At 39.8% G+C, this 22,903-nt stretch overlaps 1 protein-coding gene across 9 annotated transcripts in view; it reads right to left on the bottom strand.

Moving 5' to 3' along the window:
- The window catches only part of LOC109930690 (single-stranded DNA-binding protein 3), a 49,078-nt gene that overhangs the window by 1,511 nt on the left and 24,664 nt on the right, over positions 1-22,903 (bottom strand). For 5 of the 9 annotated variants that reach the window (XM_048601611.1, XM_048601610.1, XM_048601612.1 and 2 more), the window contains 10 exons: positions 19,960-20,026; positions 19,804-19,877; positions 17,978-18,066; positions 17,615-17,663; positions 10,433-10,468; positions 9,517-9,571; positions 7,027-7,097; positions 6,716-6,794; positions 6,355-6,383; positions 1,580-1,681 (listed from right to left, as the gene is read on the bottom strand). In XM_048601611.1, coding sequence (XP_048457568.1) covers positions 1,580-1,681; positions 6,355-6,383; positions 6,716-6,794; positions 7,027-7,097; positions 9,517-9,571; positions 10,433-10,468; positions 17,615-17,663; positions 17,978-18,066; positions 19,804-19,877; positions 19,960-20,026 — 651 coding nt within the window. The remainder of the gene's footprint in view (positions 1-1,579; positions 1,682-6,354; positions 6,384-6,715; positions 6,795-7,026; positions 7,098-9,516; positions 9,572-10,432; positions 10,469-17,614; positions 17,664-17,977; positions 18,067-19,803; positions 19,878-19,959; positions 20,027-22,903) is intronic. The other 4 variants (XM_020530151.2, XM_020530147.2, XM_020530153.2 and 1 more) reach the window with 1 other exon arrangement.

Below are 22,903 nucleotides of genomic sequence, written 5' to 3'. Positions count from 1 at the left end.
TCGCACCAGACCAATTCAGAAAATCTGGGTTCTACTAAACATGGCAGATGTGCAAATACAGTTGACTGTTCAGCCATAAGACACAATGCAATCAATCATTCAATCCTCACTGCTGTGGAGGGAATTGCTCCCTCATTTAAAGAGGGATTCACTTCTCCTTCACACTGACAGAAAGCTGAGCAATCAAGTTATGGATCTCCAATAACCTGCAAGAGTTCCAAGCCAATGGCATGGGTGTAACTTAACCTTTATATGGTCCCACCAGCCCCTCCCATTCTCTAATGTCTACCTCCTGCCCTCTCCAACAGCTCCAAGCAAGAACAGGCATGAATGAGTTCAACAATTTAACATATATTTACTAAATAATCGGATCTTCAGTTTCAGAAACCTAAAAAAAATCATATCTTCAATTCAAGATCTTTTCTTGCAAACTGACTGCTGTTGGGAATTTACTCATTTCTACTTTCAGATATGTAATTCCCACATTATTCACCTTAGCACAGTACAGCATTTTGTGCTCCTTGTAAAATTCTCATTGCAAGGGAAAATGATCAGCTTTGAGAATTAAAACAAACATCTATTTTTTAAAATCAATTTTGTCCACCTCATCTCCATTTTCCTTAATCTTTCTTCCCAAGGGTAATGACTCATTTTGTTCTTGGCTTCTGCAAGTTCTGACAGCTCTTCAGCATTTGAGACTTAGTTATTAGAAGTAACTAGAAAAAGTAGGGCTTCTTTTAATTAGAACACAACGGTTAGGTGGAAACCTTATAGAAATCTTCACCAGGACAGTATTGATCAAGTCAAAGAAGACAAATATTTTCAGTAAGTGAAAGAACACAATGGTTGAAACAATCCATTTTTATGGATTCTAATAATCATGGCTGACGTGAAAATAGAATTTGCTGTATCACCAGAAGGGTGATAAGAAATAAAGGACACTTCATTCATGGAAGCACAATTTTTAAGGACTTTCAAAAGGCAAGTGGCTAAAAATTTGGAAGAGAAACAGTGGTGCTTTCAGAGAACAAATATGCTCAATGGGCCAAAAAGTCTTGATCTGCTCTGCAAAATACTACGATCTCTTTCGTAACAATGAAGCATCACTGCAAAAGTCTAATCCTATTCTTCCATAATGGCCAGGCTGGTGTACTTTTCTCTCCTTCAACCTGGAATTCTGTGGCAGATTATAGCTGAGGTTGCAAAAGGAGAACTGAGGCTTTACCATCTCTGCACAAACGGAAAAAATCAAATCTAGAGCTATCCCACTCTCAATTGGTCAGTTTTCTGTTTCTAGTTGAAGGAATTTTGTGTTGGCCACACAGTTAAGCAATGTTCAAGGAGACAAGTGTTTTGTAACTTCAATTGTCTCTATCAGAGTCTTATAAAAAGCAGGTATAATTAACCACCAAACAACTTGTCATCTTGTAATTTTGAATAAAGGTATTTTAACAAATATGTCAAAAAAGAATTTCTAAGTAATACAAAACTTGAGTCTTTCCTCAAAATTATACAAAGCAAAATCTGCCATGGTTACTTGTAATATGAACATTCTTCTCTGACCTTCACATCTACTCACATTATCATTTTGGAAGGAGTGGAGAAAATTGCCTCCTAATTCACCGTCATCCCTTGGAGTGCCTGGAGGATTAGTAATGCTGCTCATGTTGTTGGGAGAGTTCTGAAAATTAAAGAAATGATTCCTACCATTAATAGAATGAGGACAATTCTCCCTGTAAAGATACAAATAGTTTATCACCTGTAGCAAGCAAAGCCAAAACTTTAAAATGATAATCCAGAATTTCAATGATTGGTGCTGCCTGGTTAAGTTTGAAATTTAAATCTTTAACATGTTATGTATTGCTCTCACCCCCCTGTTTTCAATGTATAAGGTCTCTATTGATTAGAGTTTAAACTTATGTACAGTACATCAGCTCAGAGATTCTGGAATGAATACAAGTCAAGCCTTATTGGTAGACCTTTAAAAAAAGTCAGTTGCTGCAATACATCTGCAATTCTTAACCCTTGGGTTTTGATACATGGAGTTGTTGGTTCTCCACTTGCCAGTTGGAATGGCCCAAAGGTACAAAGCAATATAGGCAATAGCACCAGTAGACTATTTAGCTCTGTAAACTTGCTCTGCCATTCAGCTAGATTATTACTGACCTTCCTTCTCAACACCTTATTCCTGGTGACCATAATGCATAGAAGTAGCGCATCAATTCTACACCACCAATGATATCATGATAATCCCCAATTCCACTTTACTGCCTTTTCCCCATAAACCTTGAAATATCATCCAGAATATATTTAATGATGGAACCTCCATAGTTCTCTCAGGTAGATAGAACTCTTAAGATTCATTAGCTTCTCAATGAAGAAATTCCTCCATTTCGTTCCCAAATGGTCTACTTTATTCCGAAACTCAATCCAACGATTCCGGCAGGCACAACATCCTTCCTTACTCAATCCTGTCAAGCTCTAAGAATTTTTTGTGATTCAAAGAGATCACCTCTCATTGTTCTAAACTCGAAAGAATACAGGTACAGTCTGTTCATTTCCTCCTCATAAGACAATCCCAACATCTCAGGAATATGTCTGATGAATCGTTAATTCTCTTTAAGGCAAGTACACCCCTTTTTCAATAAGGAGATCAAAACTGCACAAAGTACTCCAATCCTCTTGCAATAAAGACCAAAATACCCACAAAAAATCCAAACCAGTAAAAAGTTTGAAATGAGAACAGAAAAATTCTGGAAACATTCTGTAGTTTGGGCAACTCGTGGATAGAAAGACAGAACGACTGGGGCTAGCCTTTCATCAGAAATGGCAGATTAAATTACCCAGAAATGTGGTCCAACCACACCATGCATCATTTCTGTTCCTTCCATCATTTCTCATCTATATTGGTTATCGTAATCATCTATTCTGTTCTCCATCATAAGTTTATCCTGGTCCTGCTTAAATGCATCCATTTTATTCGCTTCAACCACTCCCTCTGGTACCAAGTTCCATATTTTTTAACCATTCTTTGGGTAAAGAAGGTTCTTCTAAATCCCAACAGAATTTATTGGAGACTCTCTCAAATTATGAACTCTAGTTATGCGTTTACCTACTAGAGCAAACTTTCTCTCTGTAACCACTTTCAATAATTGTAAACAACCCTATTAGGTCACCTCTCATCATTCCTTCCCCCTGCCAGAGAACAGAGACACAGCCTGGCAATTCTTTCAGGATGTGTAAAACGATGCATGTTTGGTCTGGTAACATTCTTATCCTTCTTCTCTGCACCCTCTCCAGTGCCTCTACATTAGTGTTATATGTCTTTCTCATTTTTTAAATGATATAAACCAGTTAGCAATCCGTTCTATTATTTGTCCCCTGACTCCTCATTCATTAAACTATTATGGGGCACTTTTTGAAGGCCATCACAAATTGAGATATATTACATTTCCTGAATTCCCACTGGCTACTTTGTCTGTTGCCTCCTTAAAATTATTCAGTAAGGTAAGTCAAACATGATTTTCACTTTTTTGAAATCCAGGCTGACTATTCCTTATGCTTCCAATTTATAGATGTTCTTCCAACATCTCATAGATGTATACAGCACTTCATGTCTGCTCCACTCAAACACCTGACTGCACAAATCCCATTTTCCACTTTTTGGCCCATATCCCTGGAAGCTATGGCAATGCAAGTGAATATCTAAATACGGCTTAAATGTTACAAGAGTTGCTGACTCAACCACCCTTTCAGCGGGGAGTTCTAGACTCTCACCACCCTCTGAGTGGCAATATACCTCAACTCTGCTCTTAGCCCTTTTCCTCTTCCCTGAAATCTATGCTCTCTGGTTTTTGGCCCCTCTACTAGTGGAAAAAGTGCCTTCTGATCCACCCTCTGCTCCTCATAATCTTATACTCAATCTTACTCAGATCCCCTATCAACCTTCACTACTTCAAGGAAAACAATCCCAGGCTTTCCAATCCTTCCTCTTAGCACAGACCCTCCAGCCCAGGGAGTATCCTGGTAAATCTGCTCTGTGCCATCATATCTTTCCCATAATTCGGTGACAAGAACTGCATGCGGTACTCCTGTTGTGGCCTAACCAGCATTTTATAAAATTCGGCATAACCACTCTACTTCTGTATTTTGTGTCTCAGCTAATAAAGGTGAGTATCTCATTTGCCTCTTTAAGCACTTTACCTACCTACCTACCTTCCCTGCTCTGCTACCCTCAAGAATCTGTGGAAATGCACATCAAGATCCCAAAGGTACTACCTTTCATTGTGCAATCCCTTGCCTTGTTTAACCTTCTGCAAGTACATTACCTCATACTTTTCGGGGTTGAATTCCATTTGGCATTGCTACACTTGCCTGACCACTCCGCTAATATCTTCTTGCAGTTTAAAGCCACCCTTGCTATTTGTCACCCTATCATATTTCATCTGCAAATGTCTTGATCATACCCCCAACATTATAGTCAAAGATCATTAATGTACTCCAGAAACAGCAAGGATCTCATCACTGAGCCCTATGGCAACCCACTGGAAACAAACTTCCAGTTAAAAAACAACATCCTTCCACCAAACAAAAAAACCATCCTTCCACCATCACCCTCTTCTTCCTACCTCTCAGCTAATTTTGGATCCAAAGTCTCACTTTTCCTTAGATCCCAGGCCTCTTACTTCCTTGACCAGTTTGCCTTGAGACACCTGATCAAAAGAGTTGCTAAAGTTCATGTAGACCCAAACTAATGCATTACTCTCAACACTCTTGATTACTCCCTCAAACAAAAATCCAATTTGTTGAATTTCACCCTCCCTTAAATTCATGCTGATGTATCATGTTTCTCCAAGAGCAGGTATATTGTCATTCAGAACGCTTTCTAAAGACTTATCACCAAGGTTAGCCTGTCTGGCCAATTTCCTGGTCTATCACATCCTCCCTTTGTTTTAAAATAATGGTATGTTAGCAATCCTTTAGCAATTCACTTGAAGCCAGGGAGGATTAGAGAATTGCCAACAAGGCCTTTGATATCTCCTCCCTTGCCTTCCTTCAATAGCCCAGGTTATAATTCATCCAGGTCTGCAAATTTATGCAGTTTTAAGGCTACTAAATTCACTAATACCTCCTCTCTCTCGCACTCTCAGTTAACTACTTCTAATAGTTCACTAGTCCCCTGCGCGATTGTCTATACCCACATCATCCTTTTCTATTGTGAACACAAATGCAAAGTATTCCTTCAGGACTGTACTCATCTTTCAGTTCCCCATACATTCCATTTTGTACTTGAAATACTCATGTCACTCCCATTCCAAACTCGTTGCTCTGTGTTGTCTGCATGGTTCCAAAGAAACTCAAAGTGAGCTTGTCATTCTAACCTGTGTTATGTTCTTCTGGCCATGACAATGATTTCAGCAATTTGAAGCCTTTACCACAATTCCCAGTTACTCTCAGTTTGTTTTGGCGATATAGGATAGTGGCACCACTGCTTCCAAAGACTGAGGTGGTGGTTGGCTGATGATTGGGACAATCACCAATGACAGTTCTCTGCTTTTTCCCACAAAACTCCACAAAACAGGTGCCTGCAACTGTCTCCAGTTTTCCAGATTTTCTGCACTTCTTTCGACTTTCTATTCTGCTTTATTCATTCATATAGTCTCATGATTTTATATACATCTTTCATTTCTCTAATTTCCCTTAATCTTACATCCTTTTGTCCCATGGTTATTATCTCGGTCATTTAATCACTACCCACTCCTCCAGGCAATCACAAAATGTCTCATTTTCTATGCCACCTGTTTCCCTGACTGTAGTCAGAGAATTTTTGTGCAGATTTTATGCCCTGACTCAGGGCCCAGCAATGTGGTCAAGAGAAAAACAATCAAACAACATGGGATCCTTTTAGATGACTTTCCTTGACATTTAAAGTAAACCAGATTGTAATTATATACATAGTCAGCTGTAAATGATAGGAAAGATCCAATAAATGAATGTATGTTGAAGCAATTAACCCCTTTAGTTGATGCAAAACAAATTGGAAATTTGTAGATTAACTGTTCGATTTGCATGCTTTATCAACAAACAGAAAATACCTCTACCAACTCTCCTGAATGATTCTGATTTGCTAAACTTTATACGCTCTTATAGGAGATTAAATCAGTAGACCCAAGAGCCAACAATAATGTGCAGCATTTATAAAGGTGGAAGTATAATGTTTCTCTCTCTGCATCCCCTCAGCCCCAGTTTCCACCAATTCTAGTTGTGATTGTAGAAACTCTTCATCTTGGTTTGTTAGAAAGGTATATTCACTAATATAATTTGTAATGAATAGATTTAAAGCTAGCTCTGTACCTTAGGGATACCGTCCATATCTCCCGATCCTATGGATAGTAAAAAGAAACATTTAGTTTAAAGTGTGTTCGTCAATCAGTCACCATGTTAGACAACACAAGATCATCCTGGATTAATATTGCTGAGAAATCTATAGGTTTTTGCAACTTACATAAGGTTCACAAAGGTACAGTATTTAAATATTCCACTCTTCCAGGTAAATAAATCCAAATTCTTCTCTTTACAGACTATAATACCTCCTTCTCACTAAAGAAGTCTGAAACATGCTTAGAGACAATGAATTCTATACTTCTGGACTGGCTTCAGTTTATGATTCCATAAATATCTTTTCATCATTACTTCTAGAAGGAAGTCAGCTTACCTAATGATCCATTCATGTGATGTGGCTCAATTCCTCCCATTCCACCCATTGGACCCTCAGAACCAGGCCCTAGTGGGAACTGAGGGGGAAAAAGTTAGAAGAAATGAAAAACACATGTAATTTCTAAGGCTGATGCAGCTGTGACAAATGGCAAACCATCTGCTTAAGATGGTCATCCAAGAGTTCAGAGTTTAGCAATGAACAAAGCCAAGACAAAATCTGAATGACTGGTAATTGCAACGAACAGATAACACAAAAAAAATTTAACTCTTTCCCCATAAGAATTGTTTTTTCTTGCAAACCAAACTTACATTTGATCGGCTTCCTCCAGGTGGCACTGGATTAATCATCGTGTACATGTTGTCACTGGAATTCGTTGAATCTGTATTTGAGGGAGACAAAACAAAAAGAGGTCACCATAGATAACTTAGCACATACGTATACCCACATCACTTGTGCAGGAAAATCCAAGCTTCTTAGTCTCCAAAGTCCTTCAACACCAATGCTTACAGCATTGTAACTCTTGTTGAGCTGCAAGTCATTTGGTGTTGAAATAGTTTGTTTCAGCTACATTGTTCATAATATAGTATTTATAGCACAGTAAAGGTTTATTTGGTCCAACAGATCCACAAAGGCTTCTCTCAGCTTTTATCAAATAAACATAACCTTCTATCCCTTTCGTACTTACCTACCTTCTGATTAAATGCATCTATACCATTCATCTCAACTACTAGACAGAGCGAGTTCCACATTCTGACCATTTGCAGTAAAGAAAATATTCCTCATATACTTATCACCCTTAGTTCTGGTCTTCCTCGTAAGTAGAAATATCCCGCTGCATCAACCCTTTCAAATCATTTCACAACCTTAAAAACATATCAGATCACCTCTCAGTCTTCTCCATAAATCCCTGCCTGTTCAGACTTTCCTGATGAATATAATCTCTTAGCCCATAACATCCCGGTGAAACTATTTTTGACCTCGTCCAATGTCTCTATATCCTTGTATATGTAAAGCAGATCTGCGTATTCCAAATGTTGTCGAACCAAGATTCTATACAGATTTACTGTAACTTCTGTTTGTCAATGCTCTCCTTCTACAAACTCATTCCAGTGCTTTGTCTGCTTTAAAAGAATGGTGTTAATCTACACCGCTACTGTTGCCAATATATGCATGTGTACCCCTTTAATTGGGGAGTCTGTTCGCTCAGTTGGTTGAATGACTGCATTGCAATGCAGAATGATGCCAACAGCATGGGTTCAGTTCCTGCACTGGCTGAGGTTACTATGAAGGACTGTCCTCCTCAACCATCTCTCCCTCTCCCGAGGCAGGGTGATCCTCAGGTTACACCACCCGTCATCTTTCTCATGAGGAAGCTGCCCTACAGTTTGGCAAAACTATGGTATTTTACCTTTACCTAATTCAGCTATTTTCACCACACAAATGCACTCCAGGAAACATTGCTGAACTTACAGCTTATAGATGGTTTAACCTATGATTTCCACCAGTTCAGTTATACAACAATCACCCAGTGGATTAATCTACAAAGTGGTACTGAAGAGGAGATCAGGATTTCTTCTGAAAAGATCAAGAGCTGTGTTCAATATTTAAATTCCTTTCTCTTTATTTTAAATTGAGTGCTGACTGTATCCAATTTTAAATTGTCACTGAACTTCACAGCATAAGGCAAAACAGTTAAACAAACTCAAGTCAATGAAACATCAAAGAACAGTGCATTGTCAAAGGCCATTCCTTAAGACTGTCAAACTACCATGTAATCTTGATTTGAAATAAAATAAGGAACCAAAAGATGTAAAATGTAACCACTTAGTAATGTAAAGGATCAAACTTTGCATTTGTCATTCACTGTAACATTCACAGCATTCAAGGTGTTGCGAGTGAGTTATTGGTACAGCAAGAGGGCTGCAGTCTTCCAAACCACTGCTTTCCTATCATACAATTACAACAGGTTAGTGATTAATCAGTAATTCATAGTGTCTACGTACTGAAACCAAGAACTGGGGAGTAATTAATTGAATCTCTTTATAAATTCATTTTGTTGAATGCAGTTTAAGAAACTAAATTAGGGGTTATCTGGCGCAGTGGTAGTGTCTCTACCTTCGAGCCAGAAGGCCAAGATTCAGGTTCCACCTGATCCAGAGGTGTCATAACACATCTGAACAGGTTGACTTAAAAAAACCTAAAAATTAAAAGATTACATAAAGTGAGGCAATTTACACCAAAAGTTCTGGATGGCACAATCCGATTTTTTGAGTACTATTCAATACAAGGTTAAATAGACAGCTCAGAAATACACAACATTGGTATAAATGTAATACAGTTCAGAAACGAGTTAAGTGTGTTTAGTGTGTTTTTAAGAAAACACTGCTTATGATCAAAAGGTTATTTGATCCAATTGTACAATTAAAATAGTAATTAAACCATGCAGTAAGTGATGACACAATTGAGGGTATTAGCTTGGAGTACTTATTAAATCCAATACATGGGGGAAACCATCAATAGACAATTATAATAAACTGCTCATACTGTTGGTCTTCTCTCAGTGACAAAATTGTCTGATCAGCACATACTGTTTGAACAAAAATTACTAGATGAGATAAGAGCAGACAAGTCTTTGATTTTTTTTTTGAAAAAGAGAAGTATCGCTGACCTGATAATCATTAGGTTAAAATGTCATGGTACCTGTACACATTTTCACATTAAACCTTGATAAGAATTAAGACTAGCATGTATTTGAGATTTTAACAGCAGTATTGAGAGACTCATGGGTAAAGTTGTACCTGCTGGACTTGGCATTATCGGTGTCCCTGGAGGACCTCCACCACCAGGGGGCCCCTACAAACAAAACACACAAATCAGCCTCAATTGAATTATTACAGGCTGCACTTTGAATGTTGCTGTACACCAGTCTAAGGGTTTGGTGTGTTGCTAAGTAGTCTCAACACAACACTAGAAAGCAGCCTTCTGAATATAAAGGGATTTTCGGAGAGACCAATGGAGCCATGGGGACCACTCCAAATGTCAAATCAAATTTACATGCCTCTCGAATGTAAACGTCGCAGATGAACTATTATCAACAATCAGAAATATGGTTGAAACCTTTCCCTTTGATTAGTTGTTTTATCTTTATGAACCCTTTCTATAGAGGGAGACTTATTTATCTTTGCAACTTCTTTTGTGGCAGCCAATGCCAAATATACTGCCAAATTCAGTACTTTGCAGAAATTACTCACCAAATTAGTAATATTAAATGTTGCTGTGACAATTTAACAATTAAAGGGAGATTTAAAAAAAGCATTCACATATTTTTCAAACTTAACCGAAGCACAATATTTTATTGTGACAACTTCTCCAAAGTTTAAATCAAATAACATTCAAAGCTTATAGTTTGATATGCTAGAATATGCTAAAGACTACAAGTCATTATTTAAGTGTTGATATGACATCTATATTTGGGGGCAGAGATACACCATCCTTTTCCTGCTTTCTCAATACGATCATCTCCCCTAAAACCCAGATCTTGGAAAATCTTTTACCAACTGTGTCATCTTACAGGAATGAATAGAATCAACACTTGAGATTGACATTTCAGTTTGAAATTCCCAACAAAAATTTTCAGGTCATCTACAGAATGAATTTTTCAACATCTACAAGCATTGGGACTGTGCAAAACATGTTCAAAATACAAATACGTACCCCATATGTACCAGGAGATGAGGAGGAGTATGGAATCTGAAAGTGAAAACATCATATTTGAGAGATTTAAGGTCAATTTTACCAAACATCAGTGAAGCCAACTGTAAACTCTCCACATGGATTATGAACATGGTTTGAGCAAAGCCTCGCACATTGAATTGCAACAATTTACCTCAAATCTAAACTAATAGAGATATTTCAAATCTACTTTGTGAATAGAAGGGAATATATTGCTTAGAAGTGTAAATTTGTTGTTTTTCCTCATTTCTGCACATGACTTGTCCAAATGGCCATTGTTCACATAAACTGGCAAAAATATTGAAAAATCTTTAAATGAGGTGAATGATAGACCATTTCAATATCTACATCCATTGCAAACAATTTTCAAGATAGCAATTAACAGAATAGTAAAATTCCTCAAACTCATGGGCTCTAGTGTGTTAGATATAAATGCAAGTATTTGAGGGTAAGTCAAAGTACTTTACTGACAACTTTTAAAGTGTTGCCATTGTACTTCAAAGTGTTCCAAAGATGACTTATACTTAATATTTCTTGGAGAATTAATGTTTAGAGGGATCATGGAAAACAGACTTATTTCAAGCCTTGTGGAAATGCTTGGAATGAATTGCTTAAAAAGCAAAGTTCACTGTGGACATTGAAGACTTTTAAAACAAGGCTTCCTGTAAATTACATGACTGGTGATGACCACTTGCTTTGCTGTCGATCCTTTCTGAAGCTCTTGTGAACAATAACAGACTTGAAGATGTGTTGCTTTATTTGGGTGACTTGGGGGCAAGCTGAAGAACAAGTTGTATCAGACAGAAGACAGGCTGATCAACCGATCCCTCCCATTTCTGAAAAGAAATCCCTCTGTTGAATTCAATGAGAAGCCTATTTGCTCTTTTGAAAGAGTGACTGAAGGTTCAAGATTATATTTCTTGAGCACATTGTGCCTGCAAGACCTCAGAAACACCTGGACGTGATGATTATTTTCTTGACCACATGAGCCAGAGCATTAATAATTGTTTTCACTAATGTCCTTCAGGGAAGGAAACTGCTTTCCTTACCAGAAGTAGCCTACATGTAACTCCAGATCCACAGCAGTATGGTTGACTACCTTCTGAAATGGTAGAGCAAACCTCTCAGTCACTACAAAGTATCAAGAAAGGAATGAAACTGGAAGGACCACCTACCATTAACCTCGGTACCAGAAATGACAACGGCAAACAAACACAGTCCTGTGGACCCTACAAAGTCCTCCTTACCAACTTCTGGAGGGTTGTGTCAAAGTTGGGAGACCTGTCAGCAACAGCCTGACACAGATTCACACCTTATAGACTATGTCCCTATCACTGCCATCACCATCACATCAGTCTGACAGATCCACAAGAGGTGATGGCACAGTATTTATAGTTGGGACAAGAGATGTTCCAGGAGTCTCCACACTGACTGCAGGCACCCTGAAGTCTCACGGCATCAGGTCCTACAGGGGCCAAAAACAACTTGTTGAACACAACTCACCACAACTCTGTGGGGGATTAATCAGATATTCCACTTAAGTAAGTATTGATAGTGGAAAGGGCACAAAACGTACTCTGGCTGGGAGACTTCAATGTCCATCACTAAGGGTGGTGCAGTAGCATCATTACTGAGTGAGCTCTAAAGGATACAGCTGCTGGACTGTGTCTGTGGCAACTGATGAGGAAACCAACAAGAGGGAACCATCTACTGCATCCTCACCAATCCACATGTCACAAATGCATCTGTCCAAAGGGGCATGTATGAGTGACCACTGTGGTCATAACGGAGGCAGATGTGACTTTGCAGTGAGTTTAGCCTTCATTGAATTAAATGGGACCGATTTTGAACAAATCTAGCAACTCCAAACTGGGTCTCCATGTGACACCATAGGCCATCAGCAGCAGTATTGCATTCAATCACAATCTGTAATCTCATGGTCTGGTATATTCCCACTCTAATATAGCCATCAGGCCAAGAGATCAACACTAGTTCAAAGAAGAGTGGAGAGGGCATGTCAGATGACCAGCCATAGCTAAAAATGAGCAGTAAGGCTGGTGAAGCTACACAGGACTCTTTACATACCAAAACAGCAGAAGCAGTAAGCAGTAGAGTTAAGCGAACCCAAAACCAACAGATCAAATTTAAGTTCACGGCCCTGCCACAGTCAGAATCATACAAATGACAAGAGTGGAGGCCCCACCAATATCCACAACCACAATGATGGAGGAGTCCAGCACTTCAGTACAAAAGGCAAAGCTGAAGTATTTGCTTCAATCTTCCACCCAGAAAGGTAATCCAATTTAGCATCCTCCTGAGGTCCACACAATCTCAGATGCCAATCTTCAACAAATTCAATTTACTCCACATGGTTTCAAGAAATGCCAGAAGACAATGGACACTGCAAAGGTAACAGACAGTGACAAACTGCCTGGATATATATGCTGTACAAAAGCAGGACAAATCCAAACTGGCCAATTACCGATGGGTCGGTCTACTTTCAATGATCAGCAAAGTGACGGAAGGGGTCATCAATAGTGCTGTCAAGTAGCTCCTGCAAAGAAATAACTTGGTTGCTGATGCTCATTTGAGGTTTCACCAGGTCCATTTTGCTCTTGACCTCATTACAGCCTTGGTCCAAATGTAGACAAAAGAACAGGACTCCAGAAATAATGCGAGTAACTGTGCTCAACATGAAAGCAACATTAAAATGAGTGTGGCATCAGAGCCCGAGCAAAATTGGAGTCAATGTGATATAGGGGTGAACAGTCCTCTAGCTAGAGTCATAACTAGTGCAAAAGATGATGGTTGGGGTTGTTGGAGGTCAATCATCTCAGACTCAGGACATCTCTGCAGGAATTCCTCAGGGGAGTGTCCTCACCCCAACCCTCTTTAGCTGCTTCAAAAGAACTTCCCTCCAATATGCGGTCAACCGTTCACTGATAATTGCACAACGTTCAGTATTCTTCGGACAGGTGATGGCTATCCCTCCGACAAGAGGGAATCTGCCCATTAACCCTTGATATTCATTGCCATTGCTGAATACCCCACTATCATCTTGGAGGGTTACCACTGACATGCCGCCGAACTGGACCAGGCATATAAATGCTATAGCTACGACAACAGGTCCGAGGCTAGGAATTCTGCAGTGAATAACTCACCTCCTGTCTTACTAATATCTGACTAACATTTACAAGGCACAAGTCAGGAATGTGATAGAATGCTTACCACTTGCCTGGATGAGTGCAACACCAACACCATCTAGGGCAAAGCAGACTGCTTCACCACTGAAACAAAGCAGCAGCAGCTTGTACCATTTAGAAATGCACTGCAGTAACTCACCAAGGATCCTTTGAAAGCACCTTCCAAACCCATGAACTCTACCACTTAGAAGGTCACAGGCAGTAGATACATAGGATCACCAACGCCAACCGTACGCTTCCCTCCAAGCCACTCACCATCCTGACTTTGAATTATATCATTCCTTCATTGTTGCTGGGTGAAAATCATGGAATTTCCTTCCTAACAGCATTGCAGGTGACCCTGTCCTCCAAGTACTGCCACGGCTCAAGGTGGCAGCTCACTGCCATTCCTCTCCTGGGCAACTAGGAACAGGCAATAAATGCCAGCAACAAAAATGAACAAATAAAAGAGAATTTACACTTCAGCCTTTTGCATTCAAAAATAACCAATTGGCCAAAGTTTTGCAGAAAAATCTTTTTTCTCTCCAACTGATTATTATATCTTCAGTGAATACACGGTTTTGATAATAAGCCAATAATTGTACTTAAGAAACCTGGTCAAAAAATCTTTAAAACCTGATGCAAGGTACTTAATAGGCTGTCTTGGTAAATGTATTTTGTCGTGACCGATGGAATAGTGAGACTAGAGTAACAGCTGCGCTTCTCCAGCTTCAGTCATCACAAAGTTGACTAACGAAAGCAATGTATCTCCCAAACAGTAATGTGATAATCACAGAATCCCTACAATGTGGAAACAGGCCATTCAGCCCATTGAATCCACACTGCCCCTCTGAACAGCATCCCATCCAGACCCACACCACTGCTCCATCCTTATAACCCTGCATTTTCCATGGCTAATCCACCTAGCCTGCACATTCCTGAACATTACAGGCAATTTAGCTTTGGACTATGAAAGAAAACCAGAGCACCCGGAGGAAAACCACGCAGGGGAAGTTATGAAAACTCCACAGCAACAGTCGCCCGAGGGTGAAATCGAACTTGGCCCAGCAGTGAACTTTCACTGCCACTGCCTCTGCTGTTTGATTTCAAGTACCTCTGGACATCAGGGTTTGTCTAAGAAATAATGGTCAGGACTATTGTTGAACTAGTGTCATAGGATCTTTTAAGTCAAAGGGCAGACAGAACTTCTGTTTGATGTGTCACTTGAAAGATGGTAGCCCAGCACCCCCGCACCCCCCCGCCTCCCCCCCCACCCCCGCCGATGCCACATCAATTGTGGCATTTTTAATGTCACTCTAGTCGTCACAAACTAACTAAGCAGAAGGCTATCAGCTGCATCATCTACCACATTTTACTTAATACCAAGGATCTGTATTCACCTACCTATCAGTGGGGTAACTACCTGAAAATGCTATTTCCTACTGCTATCATTGCAGGATCATTACCACTGCAGACACTCAACTTATAAAAGCACTTATTCATCTTGCAGGTGGGAGCGCACACTGGACAGTTTCAGGAAAAAGAAAATCAGTTCTTCCAGCTGTTGTTACACATTAAATTAACTAAACAACGTTCTAGAGCTGGGATATTCAGAGTAAGTACCTCAAAGATATGGCATAGAGAGAAGTAATGTTTAGAAGCTCCCAAGCACACAAACCATCATTTGGTTTTGTAAATCATTCAGAAGTAATCTGATCCTTGTGTGAAGTGTGAATCAAGAAAGCTTCGTGTGTAGTCAATACAGTGTGGAGCTGGAGGAGCACAGCAGATCAGGCAGCATCAGAAGAGCAGGAGGGTTGACGCTTTCAGTCAGGACCCTTTAGCAGGACTGGGGTGGGGGAGGGGGAAGATAGGTGCCATGGCAATAGGTGGATGCAAGTCAGAGTAGTGGGGATTGGTCAGCGGGAAGGATGGGGCAGATAGGTGGGGAAGGAGATGGACAGGTTGAGTCAGGTCAGTAAGGTGGGGATGACAGAGAGGGTTGGACTTGGGATGAGAGCACCGGTGCAGAGATTTTGAAACTGGTGAATTCCATGTTGAGGCCTTTGGGCTGTAGGCTCCCAAGGGGGAATATGAGGTGTTGTTCCTCCAGTTTGCATGTGGCATCATTGTGACACTGGAGGCGGCCCAGGATGGACATGTCACCCAAGGGGTGAGAGGGGGAGTTACAGCAACCAGAAGGTGTTATTGATTAAAGCGTACAGAGCGCAGATGATCCGCGAATTGGTCACCGAGTCTGCGCTTAGTCTCACTGATGGAGAGGAGGCCACAGAGAGCAACGGATACAGTAGACCAGGTTGGAGGATGTACAGGTGAATCCCTGTCAGATATGGAAAGCTTCATGTATAGAATGTGTAAAGATCATGTGGTTAAGCAGTTTGGTGTCAACATCAGGACTTTCATTTAAAACAAGACCCATGAAAATAAGACAGTCACTAATACATCCAAAAAAATCCATGAGGAACATCTTTTTCCGAAGAGCGGTTAGATTGTGCAGCATGCCAGCACATGGAGTAGTTGAGGTGAATAGTACAAATGCATTTAAACGGAAGCTAAATACACAAAATGGAGAGCCATGTAAATGCTGACTGCCTATTACTGTACATATTCTCTATGAAAGGCACTCTTCTGTCAACACTGACAAAAAGGACAAAACTACAAGGACAATAATTTAGTTGTAGCAGGGACATTGCACTTGCTATATGGCAAGTGTGATAGCTCTTGACTAATAGCAAAAGTTTCAGTTTTCAATAAATAGGGGGCCTTTGCTGCAGATCCCAGAGTTTCATGGAACAGTTCATCAAGCACCCGGGGAAAAGAAAGGCTGGACCAGAGTAACCCTCACTGCGTCTAAAATCAATAAGGAATTGCCGGTTTAGCCAATTTGGATTTTAACAGCACCTGAAATGGTTCAATCTTCCCACTATGGAAGGGATTTACAAGATTCATCAAATGTATTCAGTGGAAAGAATTAGCACTAAAGACAGAAGCTGCAGAAAACGCATGAAATGGAACCCAAAGCATGACAACAATTGAAAAAACAATTTAAGAATGACAATATCTTTCTCTTGCTACTTGAAGAAATGTGAATGGAATTGATGATGGAAACAAGGGAACAGAGTCATGACACGTAGAAACTGGAAGTAGGATGAGAAAGGTCATACAGTACAGAATGATTACCTCCTACTGGAAAAGTAATCTGTAATAATTTTTCCTGCTGGACTGCCGAACGTATTCATGGTACATGGAAACTAATAAATGAAGAGCTCATCGTAATGGGCAGATGCAGGTAACATTTTGTTTGAATACATCCTGAATCAATATAAAAAAGTTTCCCTAAGGATTAATAATCAAAATGAATAGTTTTTCCACCAATTCCTTATGAAAGTTGATGGGTCATTGCAAAATACATGCATTTCACCGTATGTTTACGCCATAAAGAGTGGCATGCATTAGAAGGAAATTGTGCAATCAATGCACAATAATTGTTTCATAAAGTATGTTACTACAAGTTTTGATTTCCTTCTTTAAATGTGCTAACAAAAAACTCCTTACTAATTAAATACGGAACATATGCAAGAATATATGAAAAGGATACTTTACATGAAATCAATAGGTAGAAACAGAACACATTCCTGAGGGCAAACTGATAGCTATGTTGTAAGGTTATGAAGGATTTGGTTGGATAGACTTAGAAAATATGTTTCCACTTGAGCTAATAAACCCAACAGGGTTTGCAACAGTAACTTACGACAGTGGTTAGAATGCAGAACTCACTATCACAGGGAGTAGTTTCAACAACTAATATGGGTTCATTTAAGGGGAATCTAGATAAACAACTTAGGAAGAAAGGTATAGAAGGACATGGTGGGATTAGAGAGGGGTGGATGGAAGCTCAAGTACAGCATAACCATTGTTGGGACAAAAGGTCGACTTGTGTGGTAAATACTGTACTACTTACTGAGTTAGCATTGGAAGGATTAGGCCATGGTCGCCCAGCTCCTGGACCCCTGCAATAAAAGTGTATTATTTAGTTCCACTTATTTTGACAATATATTAGCACTGTCACCCTGTTCTTACAGCACTAACTCTGTAGTTGTTTTCTCCAAATCCCTTAGATGCCTTTGCTACAAGTTAAGATACGGTACAACTCAATTTATCCATAATAATGAGTTTCAAACTCTTGAAAGTTAAAGTTAAAAACATATTTAACATTCCTGTCAAGAACATGATCATGTCTTGCAAAGTAATCAATGTTATTAAGAGTTTAAAACTGACTTTCCCCACTTTTATCAATGACTTATCTGAACACAAACAGACTTACATGTTCATTCCAGCCATGCCTGGACCTATTGAATTGGGTGGAGGTCTCATTGAACCGCCATAGTTCTGCAATGATAACCAAGGATCAGACTACCATAACGAGAAGAAAACCAGAGAAAGGGATGGAAGGGAAGAAAAACAGAATATTAGTTGTTAAGTTACTGTGCAGATCCCAAGACTTGTGCTCAAAATAGTTGAAATCAACAAGGTCTGACTCAAAAATATTTTGGAGCAATTGCATACTCAACTGGATGTTGCAATGCTACGGTGACTTGGTTCCATCGTCTTACTCCACCCCCACCATCCCCAGTCTCAGTAGCAGTGGGGATTGAAGTCAATCACATACCCAATAAATTCACAAATCACTACAATAATTTTCCTCTACTCCCATTCACTAAATATTTTTGCCTTTTACTGACTTGGCCATTTGATCCCAACAAACACTCTCAGCTAAAATATTAGAGATAGTCGGAACTGCAGATACTGGAGAATCTAAGATAACAAGGTGTAGAGCTGGATGAACACAGCAGGCCAAGCAGCATCATCAGAAGGGTCTAGGCCTGAAATGTCAGCCTTCCTGCTCCTATGATGCTGCTTGGCCTGCTGTGTTCATCCAACTCTACACCTTGTTATCTCAGCTAAAATATTAAACGGGCAGTATTGTGAGACTGCACATCAATTTTGTGCAGGCACTGAATTTTCATTAATATAACTAAAAATGTTGAGAGAAAAAAAAGTCCTGAGAATTAGCAAGACTAACTATCAATTCTACCCAACAATGTGCACTTTAAAGCACGTTTGAAAAATATAATATTCCAAGGCACTTCAGTAAATTAGTGAGAGGAACAGAATACCATTTGGAAGCGTTTAGGGGTGACTAAAAGTTTGGATGCAAAGATGGGATTTGAAAGAGAGGCACATAGAAAGAATTGAACAAGGATTGAACAAATTTGAGCTGTTGGGGGGTAAAAGCTCTGTCACTAGTCACAGGGGAAGACAAATGAATGAGCTAGGATAGAATACTGAAGAACATGGGAGAGGAACTAAGTTTAGAGGACGTTGCAGAGATAGGATGGAGTGAGATGAAGGAACTTGTGAAGATGAGGATAACAAAACATAAGCCAGCAATTAGTGCAAATTAGCAAGGGCAAAGATTGATACAAGAATAGATTTGTTACATCATAGGGTTTGGGATACAATATTTTGGACAGTGGAGGGTAATGAACACAAACAAAAGGGAGACAGTCAGCACGATACAACACAAACAGCACTGACATAAATAATCAGATATGCTGCTTTGGTGACATTAGTTGAGGGATAAATATTTGCCTGGAGAATGCTTGGAATAATGTTATGGCAGATTTATTAGTCTATCTAAGGGGGCAGATCAGGCTTCAGCTTAACATCTCAAGGCACCTCCAGCTATGCAACACTGAAGTCTGACACTGAAGGCTCAGCCTAGATCATGTGTTCAACATTTTGGAGTGGGAGTCAAAATCACCACTTCTGACGCAAGGATGTACACTACCCAGCGAGGAAAATCTGACAGGGAAGTATTGATTCTGCTGGCTACTCTCTCCCAGATTAGAGGTACTGTGAACAACTGTTGCACTTTCAGATCAGCAAAAGCAGATTTAACCTTACAACTGACCTATACAACGTAAACACAAAATGCAAAACTCATTGTGGAAACAGAGAAATTGCAAAACAGGAGGCAGCTAATTGACTGTCAATTGGTGGACACAAAAATTAACTTGGTGTTTCAATACTGATAGAACAGTGCATTCAAAGACCAGAAACTGAAACGTTGCGGCCTGTGTCACCTACCTGCTGCCCCATGGGGCCCATTCCTCGTGGGGGAGGATTCATTCTCTGCATTGGTCCACCCATACCAGGATGCCCTGGAGAAGGAAGAAGAAACTATTTACACATGCTGGGCCCGGAAATATCTTTAAAACCCAGCAGACTGTGAACATATCTCACCTTGCTGTCGCGTGGGATCCAATGTGTTGGGTAGCAATGGCTGTGCACCTGGAACACCACCTGGGGGCTGAAAACAATTACAACATTACTATACCATCACTTCAGTTCTTATGGAGATGTACATGGTTGCTTATGCACGAGCTGTAAAGTGGGAGGAAGGAGAGCTAATAGAGAGTAAATACACAACCAAAACATCCCAAGTAGTCAGTCCTTCCTGATACATATCCTTCCAGTTTACAGCAATTTTCACAAGTGTGTGTGTGTATGCATGGAATATGCAAACCTAAAAGCCAATAGCTTTGCACAGAAAACTGAATAACAAAGTAACAATATAAAATATATATATATTACAGTAACAAAATGACCCCAACCCTACTCCAGTTTTCTTCTCTCTTCTCCAGAAAGTAGATTATTTCTGGCATATGGTACCATAAGCTACATGCCACTTTGCCAAAGTCATCTAGACAATGCGTTGCACAAGTTGGCTGTTTGAACTGTTGGGAAAATTACAAACCAATCCAATCCTGCACTCTTCTAATCTCAAAATAAACATTTTCCATTAGTTGGCATTGCATCGTAATTTGGCATAGGAATTCTTGCAGATTTTGTCCCTGCCTTGTGGAATCATTGGAATTTATAGCACAGGACACCATTTAGCCTCATCTAGAGTCTCAGTAGTCAATGGAACACTCACGCATCTCTTACTGCTTAGATTAATAATCAAGTAGTGACTGTGGAATTACGTACACCTCCCTGGTCCACAAGGCTCAACTCCACATTGAATTAGCTGGGGATCTGTCATAGCTTAATTCCAGTAGAAGAGAACAATGAAAATAAGCTCATGACAAAATGAAAAAAAGATTGGTCTTGGGTTTTTAAAAAAGAAAAGGCGGAGGATCAAAGATATTATTTGGAAATTGTGTTTAAAAAGAACAATGCATCACATGAACGATGTGTTAGATTACTGGGTGGCATGCATCTGATCCTAGAAGTTCTATAATTTAAAAGACTTAGGAGCAGAAATTAGGCTATTTAGTTCATCGAGTCTGCTCTACTATTCAATCATGGCTGTTAAGTTTCTCAACCGCATTTTCCCGCTTTCTCCCCATAACCCGTGATTCCCTTGACAATGAAGGACCTATCTATCTCCATCTTAAATATATTCAATGACCTGGCCTCCACAGCCTTCTGAGGCAGTGAATTCCATAGATTCACCACTCTCTGCCTGAAGAAGTTTCTCCTGATCTCCAATCTAAAAGGTCTTCCCTTTACTCTAAAGCTGCGCTCTCGGGTCCTTGTCTCTCCTACCAATGGAGAGATCTTCCCAACATCTGCTCTGTCCAGGCCATTTGGAATTCTGCAAGTTTCAATTAGATTCCCCCCTCATCCTCCTCAACTCCATCGAGCATAGACACAGAGTCCTCAAATGTTCCTCATACGTTAAGCTTTTCATTCCTGGGAACCTTCTCGTGAACCTCCTCTGAACCCACTCCAGGGCCAGTACACCCTTCCTGAGATATGGGGCCCAAAACTGCACACAACACTCCAAACGTGGCCTGACCAGAGCCTTTTAGAGCCTTCAAGGTACATCCCTGCTTTTATATTCGAGTCCTTTCAAAATAAATGCCAACATTGCATTTGCCTTCCTGACTACTGACTCAACATGCAAGTTTGAGAGAATCATGGACTAGAACTCCCATGTCTCTTTACGGATAAGACCCATTATCAAAAGAAATTTTTCTCCCAAAAAATGATTTGATTTCAAGCCACTGCAGATCCAAATAAACTTAAGGATTAGGAAATCTGGCCAAAATTATTATTTTGGCAGCACAGCAAATAGTGTATTAACGCAGAATCGTGAACTCGGCAATAATTCTGGTTGGGTGCACCTTGTACTAAATGCTTCAGAATATATATATTAAAGTAAGTACTTAAAAAAATTACATAAATAGATTTTTCTCCAAATTTGACAGCAAGATTTGCTCCGAAAAAGCTTAACATGTAAGCTTTGCACAATCACACACCAAAATAGTGAACTCTTCAGTTACAGTTTTCATTTCTGTTGCTACGACCCTATTAGTTTTACTGTGTACGCTAGTCACCAGAATATGCTCACTTGGGTGCAGTGCTGCATAGCAAAGTAATTCTCCTAATGAAGCAATACTCATGATACTACCTGGAGCCATTGAAGGCTCATCTCCGTTTCACACAGGAGAATTTCCACTCAGCATCTGCACAATGTTATGCATATTCTACACATGGCCAAACTAATTTCTGAATAGCAGACCAAACAAACTCAGCGTCACTGACTTCATATCCCGCTTTCCAGCTGAATTATTCCACTTTCTAAACGAGAACAAGGTGTTTTTAAAATTAGACATGGGCAACACTAATCTGATCTGGAATGGCTTGGCAATTGTCTGTTGTGGTCTGACTGAAATAGGACATATATATCATTCAGGCAATCCCACTGTATACCCAACAGTCCACAATATGCATGAGGACTGTGCTCCTAGAGATAGTCTGTGAACATTGCTACTGTAATGTGACAACTTAATTGATAGTAAACAGTTCTGGCAGCTTCAGATACCTTCGAGGAATAACCCCTGGTAATATCAAATTCACTTCATGTAGAAAAGACAGACTAGGCTTGTAGCTAATGTTATTTGATCCTTCCTGAAAGGAGTGTGGGGTGTCTGGCAATGATACGATAACTATTAACTAACATCGATTAAAGCAATAACAAATGAGTTTGGTACAACACAGGCAAATGAAAGCAGTGTTTCATTTGGTCGCAGGATGTTGGAAATAGAAGGACATTGCAAGGACTGTGCTCATTCTCTGGAAATTTAAGCTGCTAACTGATAAACAAGAGAAGCATCCCAAATTAAAAGGATGACAGAAAAGGAGAAAAACAACACCTCTACCATTAAGGCCAAGCAGC

Source organism: Rhincodon typus, chromosome 10 (genome assembly GCF_021869965.1).
Source record: "Rhincodon typus isolate 14 chromosome 10, sRhiTyp1.1, whole genome shotgun sequence".
In the NCBI taxonomy this organism is placed as follows: Eukaryota; Metazoa; Chordata; class Chondrichthyes; order Orectolobiformes; family Rhincodontidae; genus Rhincodon; species Rhincodon typus.
Note: the sequence above shows the minus strand (reverse complement) of the source record. Positions and strands in the feature narration are given on the sequence as shown.